Below are 22,419 nucleotides of genomic sequence, written 5' to 3'. Positions count from 1 at the left end.
TGCCATGATTCCGGTTGAACAATAGCATGACGTCATCCTCGGGTTATGGTAAACAAAATTAATAGTATTTCTTTAATCATGTCGGAGAGCGTTTAAAATGCAATAAGAATTAAAGGAAGAAGATGACCGCTAGTTGCCTAAGCCCCCTTTCGTATAGATGGCAAGATCCTATATCGACCTACAAGCGGGACTACCTGGGAGAACTTCCGACAAAAGAGTTAGAAAAACCTATTGTATTTGAACCGATTCCCATCAGTCTATACAGAACCGATTTTAAAGGGGTGTTCTGGCCCGCTCGGCATTACAAGGACTTACTCTTTTACCAGACCTCGGTGCAAAGGAGAAAGCATGCCGGTGCTTATGAATCGAGGGATCGAGGGCAAAGCAAGAAGATCGTCAGACGACCTCCGGATAATTACCCCGTTTTGAGGCAAGTTTAACCAGCTGCATATATAAATATACAGAATTCATTGTAAATAGACCACTGACCTTTCTGTTGTTATTACTATCGCTATTGTTATTTATTGCCTACCAAGCTACAGCTGTTCGAAGTTATCTTAGGGATACGATATCGTAAAACCGTTCGTAAGTTATGACGTACAAACGACGCATACCATAGGCTACCCTACGGCGATTTTACGATATTTTCGAAAGATAGCTTCGAAAATCTGGGCCCAGAATACACAGATACATCCAGTTATACAAAATCAATTTATTGTTGTTTTTTTCCCTCATATATATTTTACACAAGTATAAACCCGACTGATTCCTTTTCAGCGGATTTCAGTATAAATAACGATAGGCCTAGGCCTATATACAAAACTGTATGGTATTTTTAAAAAACTTTGTGTTGTTTAACGACATCGCTAGAGCACATTGATTTAGTAATTATGTACTAATGCATGTCAGCTTTTATAGAGAGGTAGTCTAGAGAAAACTAGGTACATTTTTCCATTAGCAACAAGAGATCTTTTATTTGCACTTTCGCACTGACAGGACAACACATACCACGGCCTTTAGGAGGGAAAAAAACGATCACAGAATGGATTCACTGAGGTGACCATGATTAGATCCTACGACGCGCACACTTCAGGCGAGTGCTGTCTTGACCAGCTAAGATGCAATTTTAGTGTTTAAACGACAGCGAACACGGGACATTTTAATTTCAAAGCCGGTTTATCCTAGTAGCACGTACTGCGGTCCCCGCGCTTCAGGGGGCCCCGTGGTGATGTGTACATTTATTTTCCCCAGGTAATTTCCCCCCTCTCCCCGAGGGGGTTGCACAATATATTATATATCATGGGAAGGGGACCCGCTATTATTTGTGCTACAGGCCCCGCGAATCCTTAAACCGACTCTGGGGACAATCCATTTAAAACTTAGTCTCTCTTCTGAAATAGTACTGTAATTTATACATTTAGTTATGTGAAATTTAATCCCGTAAATATAATCCTCTAAAATTTCGTATGATAGCAACACACTACTTTTTAAACACTACGACGTATTTTCACCATTAAAGCCGTTTTTGACAATTTAAATTTCATGTACGTACATTTTTTATTTAGAATATTAATTTTCGTACACCTGATGTGGTTCTGGTCATCCAGGTTTTTGTAATACCCCAAAATGCATTTTTTTTATAATTGTAAAAACGCACGTTCGTCTGAAAAATAATTGTTATTGAGACAAGCTCTAGTCATCAGTAGGCGGTATTTCCCCGTTTAAACGTCACAGGCGTTAGCTTCTCTCTGTTATAATCTTATTCAGATGTGTTGCATGTTTGTTGATTAACTAAATTTAGTGCCCATTTTCATGGGCTGATACTAAGGTCTGCGCCTTTAACCTCCAAATTGTTTTAAAATATTTTCTTGAGATGAAAAAAAGTTATCATCGGCTATTGGATGTCAAACATTTGGTAAATGTGACTCGTCATCAGAAGAAACCCGCTACAATCTTTTATATGCACCATCCCACAGGCAGGATAGCACATAAGGACCGATATTATCAATCTAATTAAAATTAGCTCCTCTGGTTAATTACTATTACCTGTTAGACCAGTAGAGCTAATTTTAATCAGATTATGAAACACTACGGCCGTTGGTATACCAGTCTTGGTGCACTGGCTGGAACGAGAAATAGCCCAATGGGCCAACCCACGAGGATCGATCCCAAACCAACCGCGCTTCAAGCGAGCGCTGTATCATTGAGCTACGTCCTTCTCCCTGTCTAGAGATGAGTGAATGCTGATGTTCATGACTGATCAGACTGAAGTGTTAGATATATTAGATGAAATCTAAATTGTCACAGATCCTAATGATTCAAGAGGATGTCTTTCTAAAATGTATTTGCAGAAATATATTTCTTACAATAATATTATGTATACTTAAAAATCAATATTCTTTTTATAGGCCCCCACCCCCAGTCGAAACACATAGGCGTACGGTCTCCCATTTTTTTTTTTTACATGCCCCCACCCCCAGTCGACCCACATAAGCATATTGGCTCCCTTCTGTAGGGGGGCGGGCTGGCTTTTGCCCGAAATAAACGAAAATGCCAGAATCTGGATAACAACATTATTAGTCCCCTACCGGTCTAACCTGACGGGACTATAGGTTTCATCTCCGTCCTTCTGTCCGTCCGTCTGTCCCACATATAGTTTTCCGGATGTTTGTTTTAGAATGCTTTGAGATACTGAGCTGAAATTTTGTGTATAGCTTTATCATGTTCTCTTACAGATCAAGTTCGACTTTCATGGTGATTTACCCATTTTAAACGGAGCTGTGTCCCTCGAACTTAGAGATACGAAATATTGTTGGGCCCGGTAGGAGACATGCATTGCTTTAGCAATACTCTCACAATGCTTGTTCATATTATACCAAACAGCTACATAGGATTGCAAACGAATCACTACACATTATTACATGGATTACAACTAATTTTGAGGGTAGAATGATGGAAATACATGGTAAAAAGGTCTCAAGTTAGCACATTTTACCCGAATATCTCTATAATTTTTGCCTGAATTAAAACCTCCAGTACCAGAAAAGAAAGAAAAAAGCAAGAAGAAAAAAAAGCAATCGAAATCAATTACTCAGTGGTGTATAAGTTAATCTGAAACTAATTATAATGTGACGCATTTATATAGAGAATACTACATGAGTTGCAGTTAGATACATTTTAAAACAACTCGTAAGATAAATGGTATCTAACAAGCGAAAGCGAAATCGAAGATATCTAACGGACACGAATGTAGTATTCTATTTCTGACACATCCTAAAAAAAACCCAAATGTAACATCTTTTTTTATTGTCTGGTTAACTATACGTCACGGTGTAATTGATTTCGATTTTGCTGTTTTTTCATTGAATGGTATGGATTGGTGACCTGATCATCACATTGGAGCAGCCAGTCGTATGTCTTGAAATTGTTAACAAACGTACATATGTTAATACATATTTGTTATCAAAAATAAAAACCAATTGTGTTCTCACCAACGGTTGTGTAAGAAAAGTTGTTTATAACTGCCGCGCGAATGATGTAAATACGTTTTAGTTGACAAAAACGTTTAAACTAATTATCATTAGATACGTTTTTAAACACCTCGTTGTAAGATAAATAGTATCCGAAGGCCACTCCTATAGTATTCTCTGTATAACAAGAAAAGAAAGAATGAAAGAAAGAAAGCAATAAAGAAAGAAAGAAAGGAAAGTTTGAACCTAAAGTAGGGGAGCATATACCGCTGAGGGGTTCTTTCACCCTGGGAAATAATTGTCTTTTTTTCCCCCTTTCTTTTAAACTTTTAATAGGTTTTTTTTGTTTTTTTCAATACAGAAAAGACCCAGACAGACCGCCCGTGAAGATATCGTTGCCAGAACGCCCCAAAATACCCAGCTACCACCCGGATGAAAGTAGGCGTGGTAAACCATGGCCCGTTCCGCACAAGGAAATGGCGGCAAAGTACCCAGACATGGATATGTACAAGGTCGACGAGCTGGCCTACAATGTCAGATGGACGACCTCAACGCGGCAACAACAAGAAGAGGGGGCCCTTCCTGTAACACAAGTACAAAAACAAAAGGATTAACATTTAATACAAATAAGTAAAAAAAAAAGAAAAGAAAAAAAGTCCTCTTAAAATGCATAAACCCCTAAAAAATTAAAACATTTAATGAACCCGAGGTACAAAAAACACTCGATCCTCCCCAAAATATCCCCCTTAAAAACACTTCCCCACCCCTCAACAACAACAAAAAATAATGATAAAAAATAAAAACAAAACAAAAAAAACCCCTAACAAACAGTTGTTTAAATATAATATTCAAAACATTTGCTGCAAAATATGTACCTCCTACTACATCTTAATACATTTATTTTAGTAACTATGTGCCAGTTATATCCAATATAGGTTCAAGAACGCTGTCCTGGCAATGCATTCCAGAACTCGGACAGAAAAGAGTGAAGTAGAACAAGTCTGGAATGCTTATTCAACGATATTTAATACACATTGTTGCTAAATATGAACAAATATATTGGTATATTAATTTAATAAAATGGAGAAAATGTGATGGCAATTAATAAAATCCTGTTCAAACACCTTGTTCGCACCCACCCACCCCCCCCCACCCACCCCCCACCGCAGCTAAGAGATCTAGAAGGACATTTGGACAGTTATTAAACCCTCTAAGAGAGCGTGATAACTGTCCATCTAGCTCCCTTACCGTCAGAGTTAGTACTTGGGCTACCTCCTACAAACCCCTGTATCCGTGCCTGCCTTTCCACAGTATGACATACAAAGTAAAATGTTTTAATGTTTCTTCGTAGATTGATCCCAAAAGGTTAACCTTTGAAAAACGGGCCGATCCTGTGAGGTTCGATATTCAGCGATATTACTCACCCATGCAAGACTGGCAAAAAGTCGACATGTGGGATCGCTACCAAGTGAGAGCACCCGTGCCCAGAGTCATCCCCCCTGTTGAGACTAGAGACGTCATGGCGAGATACGTAAAGAAAAAGTAACACGGCCTTGCTGTAATAATTGTCTAGACCTAAGCTCAATAGTTAATTATAAATACGTAATTACGTTTTCAAAACAATGTCTAATTTTTATTCATAGTCAACAATTATGGACTGTGACAACACCGATATGTTTTATGGAGCAAAAAACACAACTACAGACTCCCCCCACCAAAAAAACAAAAACAAAACAAAAACAAAACAAAAACAACCCAACGAGGCCTATTTACAACGGGGCACATTAAGTCAATACTTTTCTTAACCACACTTTCTACGTCCGTCCGGACTAATTTACAAGCAACCAAGCACTATGCAACCTAGCAAGCACAAGTATATTGCATTATGACGACATGCACACAAAAACGTCACTGTCGAGCAGATATCGCTTACTGGTCGCTGCTTAGACTTTTATAATCATTTTATAAATCTGGCTTTAAACGAACCAACAAGTAACAGCGAAGTAGATAACTTTTTAACCAATTACGATACTCTTTATACTGATGACTCAGTGGGTAGCTTATTAGATAGTGACATCACCGAGAGTGAAATATCGAATGCTATTCACAAGTTAAAGAAAAACAAAGCATGTGGTTATGATGGTCTTTTAAACAAATATTTTATTAATTGTATGAATGTTTTGATGCCATGTTTGTTGATATTGTTTAATAGTTTTTAAATCCGGTCATTTCCCTCATAGTTGGTCAGTTGGATGTATAGTGCCTGTTTTTAAAAAGGGAAATCCCAACGACACGGATAATTATAGAGGTATTACTCTAGTTAGCTGCCTAGCTAAATTGTTCACCAATATACTAAATGAAAGATTATGTATTTTTGACATGGAAAATAATATTATTACTGACGCCCAATTTGGCTTTTAGAAAACATTTGTTCACTGTGGATGCAATTTTCGTTCTACAGTCCCTAATAAACAGTGTGTAATGCACGAAAACGGCTTTATTGCTGTTTTGTTAACTACAAAAAGCATTTGACTTTGTAAACAGACAAAATCTGTGGTATAAATTAATTAAACAAGGCGTAAGTGGGAAAATGCTTGCTATAATAAGGTCGTTATATCAAAATGTTAAATGTTGTGTAAAATATAATAATGTAATTTCTGACTTCTTTATATGCAAAAATGGTTTATTTCAAGGAGAAGTGTTGTCGCCAATATTATTTTCCATGTATGTCAATGACTGTGAGATGCAGCTAATATCAGACAACTGTCCTTATATCGATATACAAATGTTAAACATATTCCTGATAATGTACGGCGATGACATGGTTCTGTTAGCTGAAAAACCTGAAGGGTTACAAAAAATGATCAATTCTCTGTTTAATTATACCCAAAACTGGGATTTAACTGTCAATACAAATAAAACTAAAATTGTTTTTAGAAACGGAGGTAAATTACGAGATAATGAGAAGTGGTACTTTAATGGATGTAAACTAGAAGTTGTAAATGAATTTATTTATCTTGGCGTTTTATTTTTCTATAATGGTAAATTTGCACGTACACAGAAACGATTTGCAGAACAAGGACGCACGGCATTATTCTCAATACTGAATGTATGTAGGAACAATTTCTTCAATATCGAAACAATGCGTGCTGTTTTTGATACATATATCAACTTTATCCTTAGTTATGGTGCTGAAGTTTGGGGCTTTCCCTCGGGTCATGATGTTGAAAAAGTACATATACAATTTTGTAAAAGATTATTGGGTGTAAGAAAAGGAACGTGTAACGAATTTGTTTATAGCAAAACGGGACGGTTTCCACTTCAAATAACAAGAAAACTGAGAATTTTTAAATATTGGATAAAATTACGTAACACTACAAATTGTATTCTAAGGGGTATATATGAAGAAATGGCACACTATAACGATAATTGGTTAATTAACATTAGGCACGAATTGTATTCACTTGGATTGAACTATATTTGGAATTTATCATATGTTGACGACAGTATCTATATTATAATCAAAAAAGAGGATATTAGTTACTTTTAAGCAATTATGTTACAGCAAAACAATGACAACGTCTAGAGGACTTTTATATCAACATTTATTAAATGAATTTAGATTACAAACGTATTTAACATTGCCAATGGAAACGCATTATATAAAAGAAATATGTAAGATTAGAATATGCGCTCATAAATTAAATGTAGAATCTGGCAGGTATCGAAACATTGAACGATCAGAAAGAATATGTACTTTGTGTAACGCTAATGCCATACAAGATGAATATCACTTTATAATAGAGTGTCCACAATACAAAGATTTGCGTTGTAAATATATAAAAATTTATTATTATAGGAGGCCAAGTGTGTATCGTTTTATAGTTATTAACCACCGGTAACAATAAGGAATTGAATAACCTAGGCAGATATTTAGTGCAAGCGAATCGGTTAATGCAGGATAATAGTTAATGTAATAAATGTAACTTATATCACTTCATTTGTCCACGTTTATATATATATATAAACCACACCCACCATTGTTTTGCACGTGTGTATTTTGTATAACTAAGTTGTATTATTTATGTTATGTATCCAGCTGATAAGTTGTAAAACTCAAAGCAAATAAAGAACTTGAAGGGGTTTTCCCGTTATACGCCGAAAATAGTATTATAGTGCAATATCGGGATTTATGGGTTAATTCAAACGGAATCGTATGTGACGTAACATAACATTAAGTAATCGTAAGTCATGTATAATATCCATGAGGTAATAAAGTAAAATGTTGCCTGCCATTGCTTCATCTATAGTCCGTCCCATCCTACACATTTTTTATTATTATTATTTTTTTTTGTAAATAATTTCAGTTTGGTTTGACATAAGAAAAAAGAGAAAAAAGTGTGCTTTGGAAATAACCAAACAAATACTATTTGTGTGTGCAGTTTAGAAAACAATCGGCCCAGAAATAAATGACTTGTAGTAAATGCCAGTGTGGTCATTTAGTACTTACATCATAAATATTATATGATATACTCTAAAGGAAATTATGCTGGTAGCTAGGCCGAGTACTCTGACTGTAAGCAGGGCCGGATTTAGACTTTAGGGGGCCCGGGGCACTTCAGGTTCGGGGGCCACATAACATAGAAATTAAATTACATGACAAATAAAAAAAATGAACTAATTTTATAATTATTACATTTTTTTAAATAAAGGAAGTCCTTAGTCCTTTGCCCCCTTATAAATCCGGCACTGACTAAGAGAGCTAGACATTGGACTGTCTAGTTCTCTTACAGTCAGAGTTCTCGGGCTAGCCCATGAAGGGGGCGCAAAAATACAGTGGTCTCGAGGCGCTAAATGCCGAAATACGTCTCTGTGTACATTTTAGACCGAATACTCGGACTGTAAGAGAGCTAGACGGACATTTGGAAGGTTACAAACTCATTTAATTACAGCGTAAAACATTCCAAATGTCCGTCTAGCTCTCTTACGGAGTACTCGGGCTATGTACATGTATAAATATGATATATGCTCTGGTTTCAGGCTGGAAACTAGACACGATAATATAGAGGCCATGGAGAAAGAGAAGTTAGACAGAATTAAAAAACTGGTTGAAAACGACCAAGTGTCTAGTCAGTAGTAAGTATTGATCACTTTAACAATTTTTTGTAATATTTAGAATTCATTTACAAATGTATGTTTCAATTAAAAAAATTTTATTGTGTAAATATTTGTTTAAAATGTATAAATCACCAACATTTGTATGATTTTGCACGAGGGATTAGGTGGTGGTGGTGGTCGTGTGTGTGTGCGCGGGCATACACAATCCAATAGAACAGAGCAATATTCAGGTAGTGGCAAGAATGATTTAAGGAGGGGTACAGTGTTACAAAATGGAGCTCTACTGTATCCAGTGAGCAGTGCAATGTACAAAGGGGCACCTATGATGTTCAAATGTAGGCCTACATTATATTTAAATGACATTGTTTCTCTTCACCACTAAAAACACGAATTCATTGTAATTTCCTAAACATTGGGATTTTCATATAATGTATTTTTTAAGGACACACTTCTGAACCTTCCCCTGATATTTTGTGATTGGTGGGAGTTATTACAATCCTCCTGCATCACTTTCTATGGCAGACATTATACAAACCATGCACACACTCATCCACACCCCCCCCCTCCCACCCCACCCCCCCATACACACACAAACAAGTTCATCAATATGGCACAACTCTCACCATCCACCATCCACACACAAGAAACTCCATAAACAGAACATACGTAAAAAAAAAAAAACATACCATGAATTTTCCCAGATATTTGTGTTATTTCTATTTTTTGTTAAGGATTCTTTGGGGAAATCATTCTTCATGCACATGCTATGACAGTACACTGCAATTTGAATACTGTCAATTATCAAAAAATTATTTGTGGAATTGATTAATTTATAGTTATTTATAATCACAAATAAATGTAAACTAGCAATCTACATGTATAGCACTTGTAATAGACTTTTAAGAGAACATAGATTTTTTTTTTTTACCCCACCCAAAATGTATTGTTTCTTATAAGTTACTGATTAATAAATGTGCTCTAGTGGTGTCATTAAAAAATATGTTATAGACACACACTCCTCGCCTTCAATCCACAAAGCCAACAGATTTTACTACCCACCAAAATGTTAAAACAATAGCTTTAAATGTTCGTATTTTATCATTGTTAAACATAAATTTAATGGAAATGTTTTTTTTTTAGTATTCCAAAAGTTATAAACTATGCTGGATATATTCCAAGGCAGCCCAAAGAGAACATCGTAAAATCTGGTGCACCTCCAAATCCTGCAATGCAAAGCACTACTATGATGTCATACAGGTAAGATACAATTAAGGAAGGAAATGTTTCAGTTACTGACACACTCAACACATTTTATTTACAGTTATATGACGTCGAACATATGGTTAAGGACCACACAGATACCGAGAGAGGAAACCTGCTGTCACCACTTTATGAGCTACTCTTTTCGATTAGCAGCAAGGGATCTTTTATATGCACCATCTCACAGACAGGGTAGTACATACCAGGCAGGATAGCACATAGCACAACCTTTGATATACCAGTCATGGTGCACTGGCTGGAGCGAGAAATAGCCCAATGGGGATTGATCCCAGACCGACCGCAATTAAAGTCTACGATTTGTAGGAGCATAGTGCCACCACCACTCAATCATCCCCAATAAAACAAGCATTCCAAAGAATATTGTTAAAGCAGTAATGTACATGTCCCCTACAGGGCTCCAACACAATTCCATATCTCCTAAGTTCAAGGGCCACAACTCTGTCAAAAATGGGTAAATCGTCATGAAAGTCAAACTTAATGATGCTATATGTTAAAGTTATACACAAAATTTCAGCTGAATCTCTCAAGGCATTGTAAGAAAAAAACACATCAGGTAAACTATATGTGGGACAGACAGGGTGGAGATGAAACCTTTTGTCAACTCCGGTTGGTCTGGTAGGACACTAATAAAAAAACAAAAAACAACCCCCAAACCCCCAGCCAACCCATCTCCCTCCACAACAACTGTAATGTCTGTACTGACCATCTGATCTCAAGTAACACTGAAGCATGCATCACAATTACAACAGAAGAAGTTTGTTTTGTTTAACGACACCACTAGAGCACATTGATTAATTAATCATCGGCTATTGGATGTCAAACATTTGGTAATTCTGACATGTAGTCATCAGAGGAAACCTGCTACATTTTTCCTAATGCAGCCAGGGATCTTTTATATGCATTTTCCCCACAGATGGGAATGCAAATATCATGGCCTTTGACCAGTTGTGGTGCGCTGGTTAAAATGAAGAAAAAAAAAACCCAATGAGCTGAATGGATCCACTGAGGTAGTTCGATCCTGCGACGCAAGTACCTCAAGTGAGCACTCAACCGACTGAGCTACATCCTACCCACACAATTACAAACATTGTTGACACTTATAATAACATACTAGTTACTGTGTTCAGGAGCAGAAGCACTCAAGATGAATCAAGAATACATCATACTGAATGGACTGCAAGTGCCCACAAATGTTTTTCTTCCTGAACACACTTAAAATGACGTAATTTGGTACTGTCATTTAGGCAACTGCTACTTAAGTGTAGCGAGTGATCCCTTATATGCACTTTCCCTCACAGGCAGGATAGTACATACCACGGCCTATTAAGACTGCCAGTAGTTCAACAGCTCTGAGATCAGTTAGTACTTTGATGGGTGACCCACTGAGAATACAGACTCCAGACACTGATATTGCTCCATGACTGGCAGTCGTAATAGGCCGTGGTATGTACTGTCCCGTCTGTGGGGAAAGGTACATCTAAAGGATCACTTACTACACTTCAGTAGTAGTTGCCTAAAAGACAGTACCAAATTTCCACGCAGACCCTAGTTTTAACCTGTAAAAATGGACACGAAGTTTGGTTAAGTTACAAACATGTAACACATTTGGATAACGTTACAAGAGTGTGAAACAAAGAGTCCGTGACGTTGATATAGTGGGGCGGGGCGTAGCCCAGTGGTACAGTGCTCGTTTGATGCGAGGCCGGTCTGGGATCGATCCCCGTCGGTGGGCCCATTGGGCTATTCTTGTTCCAGCCAGTGCACCACGACTGGTATATCAAAGGCCGTAGTATGTACTACCCTGTCTGTGGGATGGTGCATATAAAGATCCCTTGCTGCTAATCGAAAATAGCCCATGAAGTGGTGACAGCGGGTTTTTTCTTTCAATATCTGTGTGGTCCTTAACCATATGTCTGACGCCATATAACCATAAATAAAATGTGTTGAGTGTGCGTCGTTAAATAAAACATTTTTTCTCTCTTTGAAATGGTGAAATATTGTTAAAAATAGACTAAAACTCTACTCTACAACTGTTATTTCTCAAGACGCACATCAATTTTTAAAAAATATGAAAAATGCATTTTGCAGTATTAGAAACACCAGGATGACCAGAAACACTTCGGTTGTATGTAAATGGATAATCTAAACAATAAAATATAAGTTATGTTTGATTTCAGTGAAAAATATGTTTCTGTTTGAAAAGTAGGGTGTGTCCCTTTAAAACTAAGTGTCACAATATGTTAAGACATCAAAGCCCATGCTTATAAAACATTTAGGGCCGAATTTACAAACCTTGTTTTTCTTAAATGCAAGTATTAAGAATTGAAAATGTATATAGTACTGTTACATGTGTCTTTGTAAATCTGATCCTTGGCGTCTAGATTAAAAACTGTTGTTTGAGACTTTCAACGCCATGCAAAACACAGGCCTGTGAGATTTGAGTGTAGACTGCTTTATAAGTGTGGACCCAAACAGCTGCAGTTTAAAATGTGCTAAGATCTCCTTAAATAAACAGTCTTGTCTTTTTGTTTCTTTGATTATTGCAGACAACTTCCGCCCCTTGAAGGCATTAGTGATTCCACTCAGAATGGACAAAATGCTCCATTAGCATCCAGCATCAGCCTTGTGAATCCACACAACACGTTCAACAAGAAGAACAACGTATGCCAGCATATACAAAACAAATTCTATAGCCGCGATTTCTTGACTACTTAAGAGAAGAAATATGCCAAGAAAAGTTATTAAAGAGATCCTCTCAACCCAAAACGTTCTCAGCATGTCTTATGGGTGTAGGGAATTAAGGTCTGGGACAAATTTAGCAAGGGTCCCAGACCCTCTATTTATGGTCAAGTAACTTTTCCTTTGTACAGTGAAAGCTCTCAAAACCAGACCCTCAGCAAACCAGTGTAATAGCCCAAAATATACCCCCTGCCAAACTATACCCGGGGTATAAACTGGACTAGCCCAGAATACACCCCAGGGTATAACACAGGCTAGCCCAGAATATACCTCTCTAGTCTGTATTTCAATGTTCAGAGGATTTTTTTTCCCCATCATAATTTATATATTTTGGTCTAGAGAATATCGAAATATCTTCTAAAATGACTAATCTGTGATAGTTTTATTGTTATGAAAGCAATAGTTGCTTTTCTTTTAATGTGTTTATTATTATCATTTATTTATTTATTTTGTATACAGGTTAGTAATAAAAAATTAGGGTTGGGTTTAGGGGTATAAAACAGGCTAGCCCACTTTAACTCTGGGTATAGTTTGGCAGGGGGTATATTTTGGGCTGGTATACCGGAATTCCCTCAAAACTGGATGTTTTACAGAATCCTTTTTCAAAAGCCAAGACATAATTTAACCTCTCTAAACCGGATCCCTCTTAAAACAGGACATTTGTCTTGGCCCCAAGGGTGTCCGGTTTAGTGTGGTGTCACTGTATAAGACAGAAGTATCTCGTTTGTTATCGACATCACTAAACTACATGTAGAAGCAGTGGTTATGGGATTAGCACGTTTAGTCGAAATTAAAAGTCAGAAGTAAAATGGAGCAATCCCAAATTTTGATAGTAGGTGATAGTATTCACTACATGGCTAACTGAGAAAACAGAAACAAGGGACTGCCTCCACCCCATCAAAACACACAAATGCATAACATACCAAAGCAGGTTTGAGCAAAAATGCATGATGCATAAACATTATGAAAGCAACTTTAAGGGTTCAGAATGGCTCTGTTAAAACATGTTAGCATGTTCAAGTGATTGTAAACACACACTGCTGAACATGCTACTGGAAAAATGTTATTAAAATTTGGAAGTTTGAAAAACATAAAAACGTGTATGAATGTCAAGATGAAAGTTGCATGTTATAAATTATGTTTATACACAATGGAGATTTGGAGTGGGGAGAGGAAGAAAAAGTGATTTGCGTCCATGAAAAATGTAAAACATGTGCCAATGTTGAGCTGAAGTTGTATATTATAAATTATGTTTATATGTTTGAAGTGTGGAAGGGGAGAAGAGAGTTAATAGTGCGCAAAGGTTTTAATTGTAGTTAGGAAAAAACAACACACATTTCATTTACAAAATACTGTTATTTTTAATACCATTTGTATCATAACGTATACAAGTTACCTTTGATTTCTGTTCTTTGTTACTTAATCATGTTAATACTTGGCTTGCTTAAAATTCGCATAAATTTTTGTTTTGTTTTTATATTGTTATTTGCTGATTCATTTACTGTATTTACTGAAGTTCTTTAAACTATACCATACTAACCATCAAACAAATGAAAAAAACTGTAATAGTAGCATTGCAAAAATAAAAATGTACATTTTTACCCCACATCCATTACAGGATCAGAGCCCAGTTTTATGAAATGAATCTTTAAGTGCATTAGGTACATTATTTATACACTTATGGTAATCTTTTTTCAAGATGCAGGTATCACAAGTAGTACATTCTTTATCACTATCGTGTTAAATGGTGTTGGATAGGTATATTTTACTGTTTTTATCCTACATTGAAGCCTATGATATATTTTCCTTTGATTGTCAGTCTACTGAATGAACAGAAATACACTGAAATGAAATAAAAATCCACATGGTTAAACATGATATTCAACTCAAGTGATCAACAGCAAGGAGGACTTTGTATTATGACAAGAGCTGCTCTGTCAGAAATAGGACTCGCAAACCCACCTATCAGCAAAATTAATGCAAGGAAATGTAAAAAAAAAAAAACAAGAGAAAAAACCCCCTACAATTTGCTTTTAATATCTGTCATATATATGTATATTTTTTTAACATTATTTAAGGAGCACAGTAGCAGGCAAAACAGAAGAAGAAAAAAAAAACAGGCCAAAAAACTAAATCGTCCATCAGCCTGTCAAAGGTGATTCAATTATAAACTAAATACAAAAAAACAACCCACACCTTTAAAATTGACAACTGCAGATATAAAAGACAACAAACATTAAATCACTTTATAAACTGTATTCCAAGACCCCTACCCCAACCCATCTGTTGTGTCTTCCAAGTGATCTGTCTAGAACACATTTTTATGTTGTCCAGAGTAGGCAGACTTTGCAAGATGTTTCAGATTTTACATGTAGATGGTCACTAAGATGGCTTCTTCTCAGCACTTAGTGGTCAAAGAACAAACGAGTCACAATTCACAGGATGAAAAAGGGATGATGCAATAACCTAAAATTAAAAAAATCCTAGTCTTCCTCTGCCTCCAGATTTATATTGTTACCAAACTTGGCATACAGCTGAATTTTTAGATCGGATAAAACAGTTTTGTGACTCTCGGCCCTTTCTTCCAGTTCTTTAATTTCCTCTTGCGTTGCTTCTTTAGCTGCTTCCACCATCTTGTTGGCTTCGTCCGTGGTGGTCGAGATGAAAAATTCACCAATCTGGTAAGTGTCTCGGTTAAGGCGAATAAAAAACCCAAAAAACAAAGGGCCGAATTTCCAAAGCGTGTTTATGTCTTACATGCGTGTAACTGCATACATCTACAATACTTAAAACACCTGCATTTAAGAAAAACAGGCTTCGTAAATTCGGCCCAAAGATTTTATTTGTGAGGTGGAAGGTCAGTGTTAGTTTATATCCGAAGACAAACTATGATCTCACCTGCACATGTTTACTAATATAAAATACATACATACATACATACATACTACTGTATATGTATATAGTTTTAACAAGCATTTTCAGAGTACTGCTTAGTCCATGGGAAGAAGCTAAAAATAGATGATATTCTTTTGCCTTATGATACCTTGGCAAATTTTAGAACAAGGTTTTGAGAGAGAGATAGAGAGAGCCAGACAGCTGCAGGGGAGGGGGAGAGAGAGAGAGAAAGAGAGAAAGAGAGAAGGAGAAGACAACTAGATTTTGCCTGTGCAAGAGTACTAGTGGAGGCCTGTCACAACAAGCGAGTGCTTTAACACTGGGCTACACCCCGTCCATTCAAACTAGACCCGAGCTACAGCCCATTCTATGGATGACCGATTCTAACATTTGGTATTTCTCACTCGTAGGCATCAGAGGAAACACGCTACATTTTTCACAATGCAGAAAGGGATCTTTTATATGCATTTTTCCAGACAGAAGCACATACCATGGCCTTTAACCAGTCGTGGTGCACTGGTTGGAGTGAGAATATACCCAATCAGTTGAATGGATCCATTGAGGTGGTTCGATCCCCCTTCTAAGTTAGGCAACATACAGGTATACCTTAACCAAAGTTATGAATTCATCTAAAAATTATTACAGCTTTGAATGTTATTAATAATACTAGTATGTAATTTGTAAAGGATATGGAACTGGCAGGTCATCATCTAGTAGCACCAACTCATCACTTGCATCATCTAAGTTTTGAAGCTCTTTCTGAAATATATATTTTAAAAAGCAAAATTTAAAAGAGTAATAATAATAATACTCTACATACAGTCTGGATCAATTTACTGACTGACAATCACATTGGGGCCATTGCATAAGAAAAATAATATTTTAAATGAAACATGTAGCAATGTACATTATAACTTAGTCTATTTCGAGAGAGCAAGAGAGAGACAGAGAGACAGAGACAGAGAGTGAGGAAACTTTAAGATGCTACAACTGACTACTCATAGTGAATAGAAGCAAGTAATCTTTAAATTACTTTTTTTTGTTAATGTTTTATTTAACAACACACTTAACACATTTGATTTACAGTTATATAGCGTCAGACATGGTTAAGGACCACACAGATATTGAGAGAGGAAACCCGCTGTCGCCACTTCATGGGCTACTCTTTTTGATTAGCAGCAAGGGATCTTTTATATGCACCATCCCACAGGCAGGACAGCACATACCACAGCCTTTGGTATACCAGTCGTGGTGCACTGGCTGGAACGAGAATACTTTCTCATAAATGAACAGCATTTATATTCCAGTTGTGGAATACTGGATGGAACAGAACAAGAGTACCAGTGAGGTACATGATATGTTCATCAAAAGTATGTCGCAGTAACCTACATATAGTTATGGTACACAACACATCACCATCCTATATGAACTGATAACAAAGATATGGCCTGGACAAGGATTTCCTTTAAACGAATGCTTGTGCAAGGCTTTTGGACTGGTATGCATATTCAACGATATATAATGCACATTATGGCTTAATATAAACAAGTATATTATTATATTTAATTAATAAAACGGTTAAATGTGACAGCTATTATATATAATGGGCGCAGCCATTTTGTACCATCCCAGAGCTAATGGTTAAGTAATATTTAATATGTCAGGAATTAGTCTCAGAACTGAAGAAACAAACGTATCTGATTTTCGCACAATGTTCTGTAATAATATCCATCCCAGTAAGCCAGTAATAAGTATATATTATTTTACAATACAAAATAAACCACCATTGTCTAAGTGTCAAAATAACTATAATGTTTTGTCCATGCAATAACCTATGTACTGAAATGATAAACGGAGTGTTTTCTTAGTTAATTGGTCTATACTGGTACTTTCAGTGGCCTCCACCTGTGATTCTTGATTGGCAGGTCATTTTTGCTCAACGTACCCTACCAATAGGCCTATTAGGATGCATTTTTGTTTTGCATTTTTTAAGAGAGAAAAATACTGTAACTCAATTTCATTCTATTAATGCAAACTGAAATATATTTAGTTAAATAATTTATTATATTATCAAGTCATTTATGTTGTTTTACAAGTCAGGTTAATGAAAGCGAAGAGCCTTGTCGTAAATGACTGCGTTTGTTTACACTGTGCATACTGGAGTTGGTAGAAGCTGACGTCACTTCACCCCAATCTAGAATACTGGATGCAACGAAAAACAAAAGAAAATGGCTGCACCCAGTTAGCAGGAATAATCAGTTTTTCATTTCTTAAAGTGTCAGTATATGCTGGTGGTCTGGGTATGCATCTTTCCAACACATAAGGCTCATGTTAAGAGTTTTGTTCCCCTTTAATGTGCAGTAATGAAAAGTACCACGACCTACATGTACATATATTTATTGTAAACGAAAACGAAAGGTTTACGAACAGGCAATGCCATACCATAATATAATCTGTCAAAGATGGGTATATAAAAACATGACAGGTTTACGGTGTACAAACAGTGTTCTATAACACATTGCACTTTGGGTGAGCTCTCTGCAAGTCAGCAAGGTACATTCTGACTCTTACAAATATAGCATTGAACAAGTTAAAATTAACAGATATTCAGTTAACCACATGCATGTACATGCGTGTTGAAATGCCATGTATCTGACAATACATGTACAAACTGAAGCATATCATAATACTTACCCAATCAGTTGTCGAAATACTAGTCCCAAGAACTGCCGGCTGTGATGGGTTTTTTCTGTCATCCCATCGGACCAGCAATTATTTTGCATTTATATTCACACATTACATGTAGTTTCAGTAAAATATATATCTACGGTGCATCCGAATATTTGTAAAATTTATTCCACTACAGAAATAGTGATTATAAAACCACAGCATTTATTAGAATTATGTTTTTCTTGGTTATTTTTAACAAAACATATTATTTATTAACAAAAGGCTATCATGATGGTCTGGCATGAATTCCACCAATTTCGACACTTACAATGCATCCATTATTCCACCTGTACATGTGTATGTATACATGTATGTAATGTTTACAAAATGTTCATACCCAACTGAAAAAGATATATTTAAGTCAAACAACCCCAAACTTAGGCAGGGGCGCAGTTTGTTTTGTGTAACACCACCACTAGAGCACGATGCTTAGTTGATCATAGACTCCTGAATGTCTAACAGTTAGTAATGCTCACATGCAGTCTTCAGTGGATACCCACATTTTCCCATTATGGCAGCAACACCAGTGTTCGAGATAAGCACTTGTCCGTTTGTCCTGACAAGTGAAAATGCTCTCGGACAAACAAAATGTACCTTGGTGGTTGTCCAGTGGACAAGTGAAAATGTTCAATGAAGTTTAATTTAGGGCAATGAAAAACATTGTCTTTGTACTTGAATAAAACAAACTATTTATTCGGACAAATTAAAATATGGATGGACAAGTAGATTTTTAGATACATTTGTCCAGTGGACTAGTGAAACATTCTCCTTATTTCCATCACTGAACAATTTATGCAATTTCCCAGACAGGACAGTACCTACCATGGCCTTAATATACCAGTTGTGAGCCACTGGCTGGGACAGGACAAGAATTCAGTGAATGGCTCAGTGAACTGATTTTATAGTAATAGCAATGGTCTAAATTTTGTGGTAACATGTACATGGTACAACTCACCACAATTTAGTGAGCTATTAAATCATGCCTCGACCACGCACAGAGATTGTTATGATGCATGGGTGTCAGCCATATCCTGTTGGAAATGACAATCTAAGGAACAGTTAATAAATAAAAGATAACAATTTTATTTCATGTTTTTACCTTCTTGGCTACTAGTTCTTCCCGTATATCATTCAGCCGTGCATTGTGTCGAGCAAACTTATTAATTTTCTGCTGATCTTCATAGGTCACTTGAGCGTCAGCTTCCTACGAGTAAAATATGTCCAATTTAATAATAATAATATATGCAAAAAACATTGTTTATTATACAGTGAAACTCCTCTAAACCAGAGCCCCTCGGGACCAAGTAAAAAGTCCGGTTTTAAGAGGTATCCTGTTTACAGAGGTTCTCTTCTGCACAAATATTTAAAAAGGGATCATGCAAAACGTCCGGTTTTCAGGGAGTTCCGGTTTACAGAGGGTCCGGTTTTGAGACATTTCACTGTACATACATTTCTATTCAACTAAATATTATGTCAGTGTGAATACATGTAATAAGCAAAATACCGTTTGTGTCATTTTGTATTAGAACTGGGGTAGTCCTCCAAATTCAGATAATCTTTTGATGGCAATAAAGTAAATTCCCGATCATGATAAAAATGCTGTATTGGATCAGTTTTGCAACAGCTTTTGTGCACTGGCACTGCTGATTGCCATCGTGAATTTTGAGGACTTTATTAATCAAGCACAAATTAATGAAATACATGTAAAGCAATTTATAAATAATTGTGAGGCACATACACACATGTAATTCATGGGTAAAATCACAGGGTGTTCTTGCTGGGAATGATACATGTAAGTTTTATAAAAGATTTATTTAAACATTTTATAAATGATTACATATATTAACTGATTACATTTGAATCATTTAGAGACCCTGCTGGAAATATTGTCAGTCCCACTGAGATTCTGCTAGACGTCAAGTCAAAGCAGTGTTTGTAACAGTCTTGCCAAACATATGGTCATGAACCAATATGACCAAGGTACATGTACACTGTATTTCAAAAACTCTTGGGTTGCAGTTGAGAATATATGCAAGAAAAACATACAAGTGTACTGAGAAAAGCAGTAAAAAAACCCACTAGAATAGCTCATTTTACTTTTATCTTAAAGATCAGGAGCCTATTTCACTAAACATCGTAAGTTACGTTTTGCACGTAAACGTAAATCTACGATTCTTATTACTATTATAGTTCAACGAATATAGTTAGAAGAGCACATATTTCATTTTCTTTTGTCTTTAAAATACTCCAGCTTCCGTAATGATGTAATTTTCTACGTGAAATTGATGCCAAACAAGTGTAAACGCACGGCCGGTATAACTGCTAGTAGCAGACGTAACTTACGATGTTTTGTGAAATGGGGCCCTGACTGCCACACTTACTTGACTGTCACATACACTTAATATCAACAAATAAAGACACCTAAAAAAAACTAAAAAAATTCTTCTTACAATAATAAGGTGATTATACCCATGGATTTTGCAGAGAACTACAACAGTAAATCGATTGAAACAATTACTGTCTGCATACTAAAAACAGACCAGATATGGTTACATTGCAATTAACACTTCTGTATTACAGAGAAGAAGATAAAGATGAGTTTGAGTCACATGTTTATTTCTGATGATACAAAAAAGTGTAGTCACTGTTCTGACATTCATTAGATTGTACTACACACATGGAAGAAGTAAAAACAATTAGTGACAAGTGAAAGAAAGATCCGTTATTGAAGACTAACAGAAACAAAGGTTATATTTCACGCTGATAGCTGAACCTGCAGATCTACATGTACATGTAGCTGTGGAATCACAGTGGAACTACTATAGTCTGAGGCCAGAAATGACAGAGAGCAATATGATTCTATAGATGGTACTGTGAAGTTATTTATTTCAGAGGAGATTGTTTTCTAAATTGTACACAAAATAGGGTTGGTTTTTTTTTAAATTTTCAAAACACTTTTACTTTTCTTCTTACATGTATGGCAAACAAAACAGAATTTTTTAATTTTTTAAAAACATTTTTGTAGGAGGATGGAACTATAGATATTCTTTTGGCCAAAATTTTGCTGCCAGTGAGTTAAAAAAAAACCGATGGCTTTAATCAGCATTTGAAATGGAAAAACTTTGGCCATGACAGTATGAACACAGAAGAGCTTATATAACACTTTTCAGTTAACCAGACAAGCTATATAACAGCAAAACAGTGTTCTCACTGGGTGAACATTAAAGGAGGGCGGCCACGCGACCTATCCATTATTTTGCCCCTCAGTATCAAGTACAAAAAAGTGTGTAAGATGTACAAGCTTACTCATCTTTAATGTACCGTTAGTTAAAATGGAGATATTGTTGAACTGACAATTGCAAGTATGTTTTTGCTCAACCGACAAATGTTTTAATAATATTATTTTAATAAAGATTACAGGATATCTGAAAGATAATAAAGATTTTCATACACAATGCAGCTCGTTTCCTTGCAGACTGACGATATTTTTCAGTGTGTGAAAAAAGTGGGGGGGGGGGGGGGGGGGGGGGGGTTTTAAATAGTGGAGCTGGGTTCTGTAAAATATAATAGTATGCAGAAAATTAAAGAGGGGTGCAGAAAAATAACGAGGGGCAGCAAAACATGAAAGAGAGGTGGCAAAATGCAATATCGGGGTGGGCCGCCTTGCTTAAATGAAATAGCGAGAACACTGACAAAAATCAATAAAAAGAATGGGAAATTGAAATATGTCTAAACAATCTGAACCGCTGACAGATGCAGAAGTTGCTATGCCTAAAGCCCATGTGCCATGAATCGTATGACAGAGTATGAACTTGGGATTTTTTTTGACTAGCCAATCGGGCCACTCACAGCAACACTTTGACTCAACTTTTGAATGGCCCGCAAACAGAATTTCGTTAATTTTTTTTAACTTACTTGAATTGCACTTTAAGAACATGTTATCATATTGTACAAACAATAATAACAATACAAAAGAAGAAAACAGAATTTGTTTTAGTTGTATTACAAACTGTTGTAATTAAAGTGCAATTATTATGTTCTCACAGGACCCACACAATCAAACATCTGGAATGTTTTACAATGGCTTGGTCTTGGAATGAATAAGGTGCTTTTATGGCAATATGACGAGAAATACAAAAAATTATTACTAAGCCGACAGCAATCTATACAAACAATAATCACATCC

General features: G+C 36.2%; 2 protein-coding genes across 2 annotated transcripts in view; one reads left to right on the top strand and one right to left on the bottom strand.

The window, feature by feature from the left end:
- Window positions 1–23: 23 nt before the first annotated feature.
- LOC121389497 lies at window positions 24–12,635 on the top strand. The gene is made up of 6 exons (XM_041521149.1): window positions 24–430; window positions 3,832–4,063; window positions 4,822–5,012; window positions 8,511–8,606; window positions 9,729–9,845; window positions 12,416–12,635. Exons 1-6 carry the CDS (start codon window positions 123–125, stop codon window positions 12,582–12,584), a joined length of 1,113 nt encoding a protein of 370 aa, XP_041377083.1. The 5' UTR covers window positions 24–122; the 3' UTR covers window positions 12,585–12,635.
- A 1,314-nt stretch (window positions 12,636–13,949) lies between these two features.
- Window positions 13,950–22,419, bottom strand: part of LOC121388338 (prefoldin subunit 4-like) — a 14,253-nt gene continuing 5,783 nt past the window's right edge. The window contains exons 2-4 of the mRNA XM_041519637.1: window positions 19,333–19,437; window positions 16,195–16,262; window positions 13,950–15,293 (exon numbers count right to left, since the gene is read on the bottom strand). Coding sequence (XP_041375571.1) covers window positions 15,092–15,293; window positions 16,195–16,262; window positions 19,333–19,437 — 375 coding nt within the window. The 3' untranslated portion in view covers window positions 13,950–15,091. The remainder of the gene's footprint in view (window positions 15,294–16,194; window positions 16,263–19,332; window positions 19,438–22,419) is intronic.

Source organism: Gigantopelta aegis, chromosome 14 (assembly GCF_016097555.1).
Source record: "Gigantopelta aegis isolate Gae_Host chromosome 14, Gae_host_genome, whole genome shotgun sequence".
Classification (NCBI taxonomy): domain Eukaryota; kingdom Metazoa; phylum Mollusca; class Gastropoda; order Neomphalida; family Peltospiridae; genus Gigantopelta; species Gigantopelta aegis.
The sequence above is the reverse complement of the archived record's forward strand: the minus strand, read 5'-3'. Positions and strand labels throughout refer to the sequence as shown.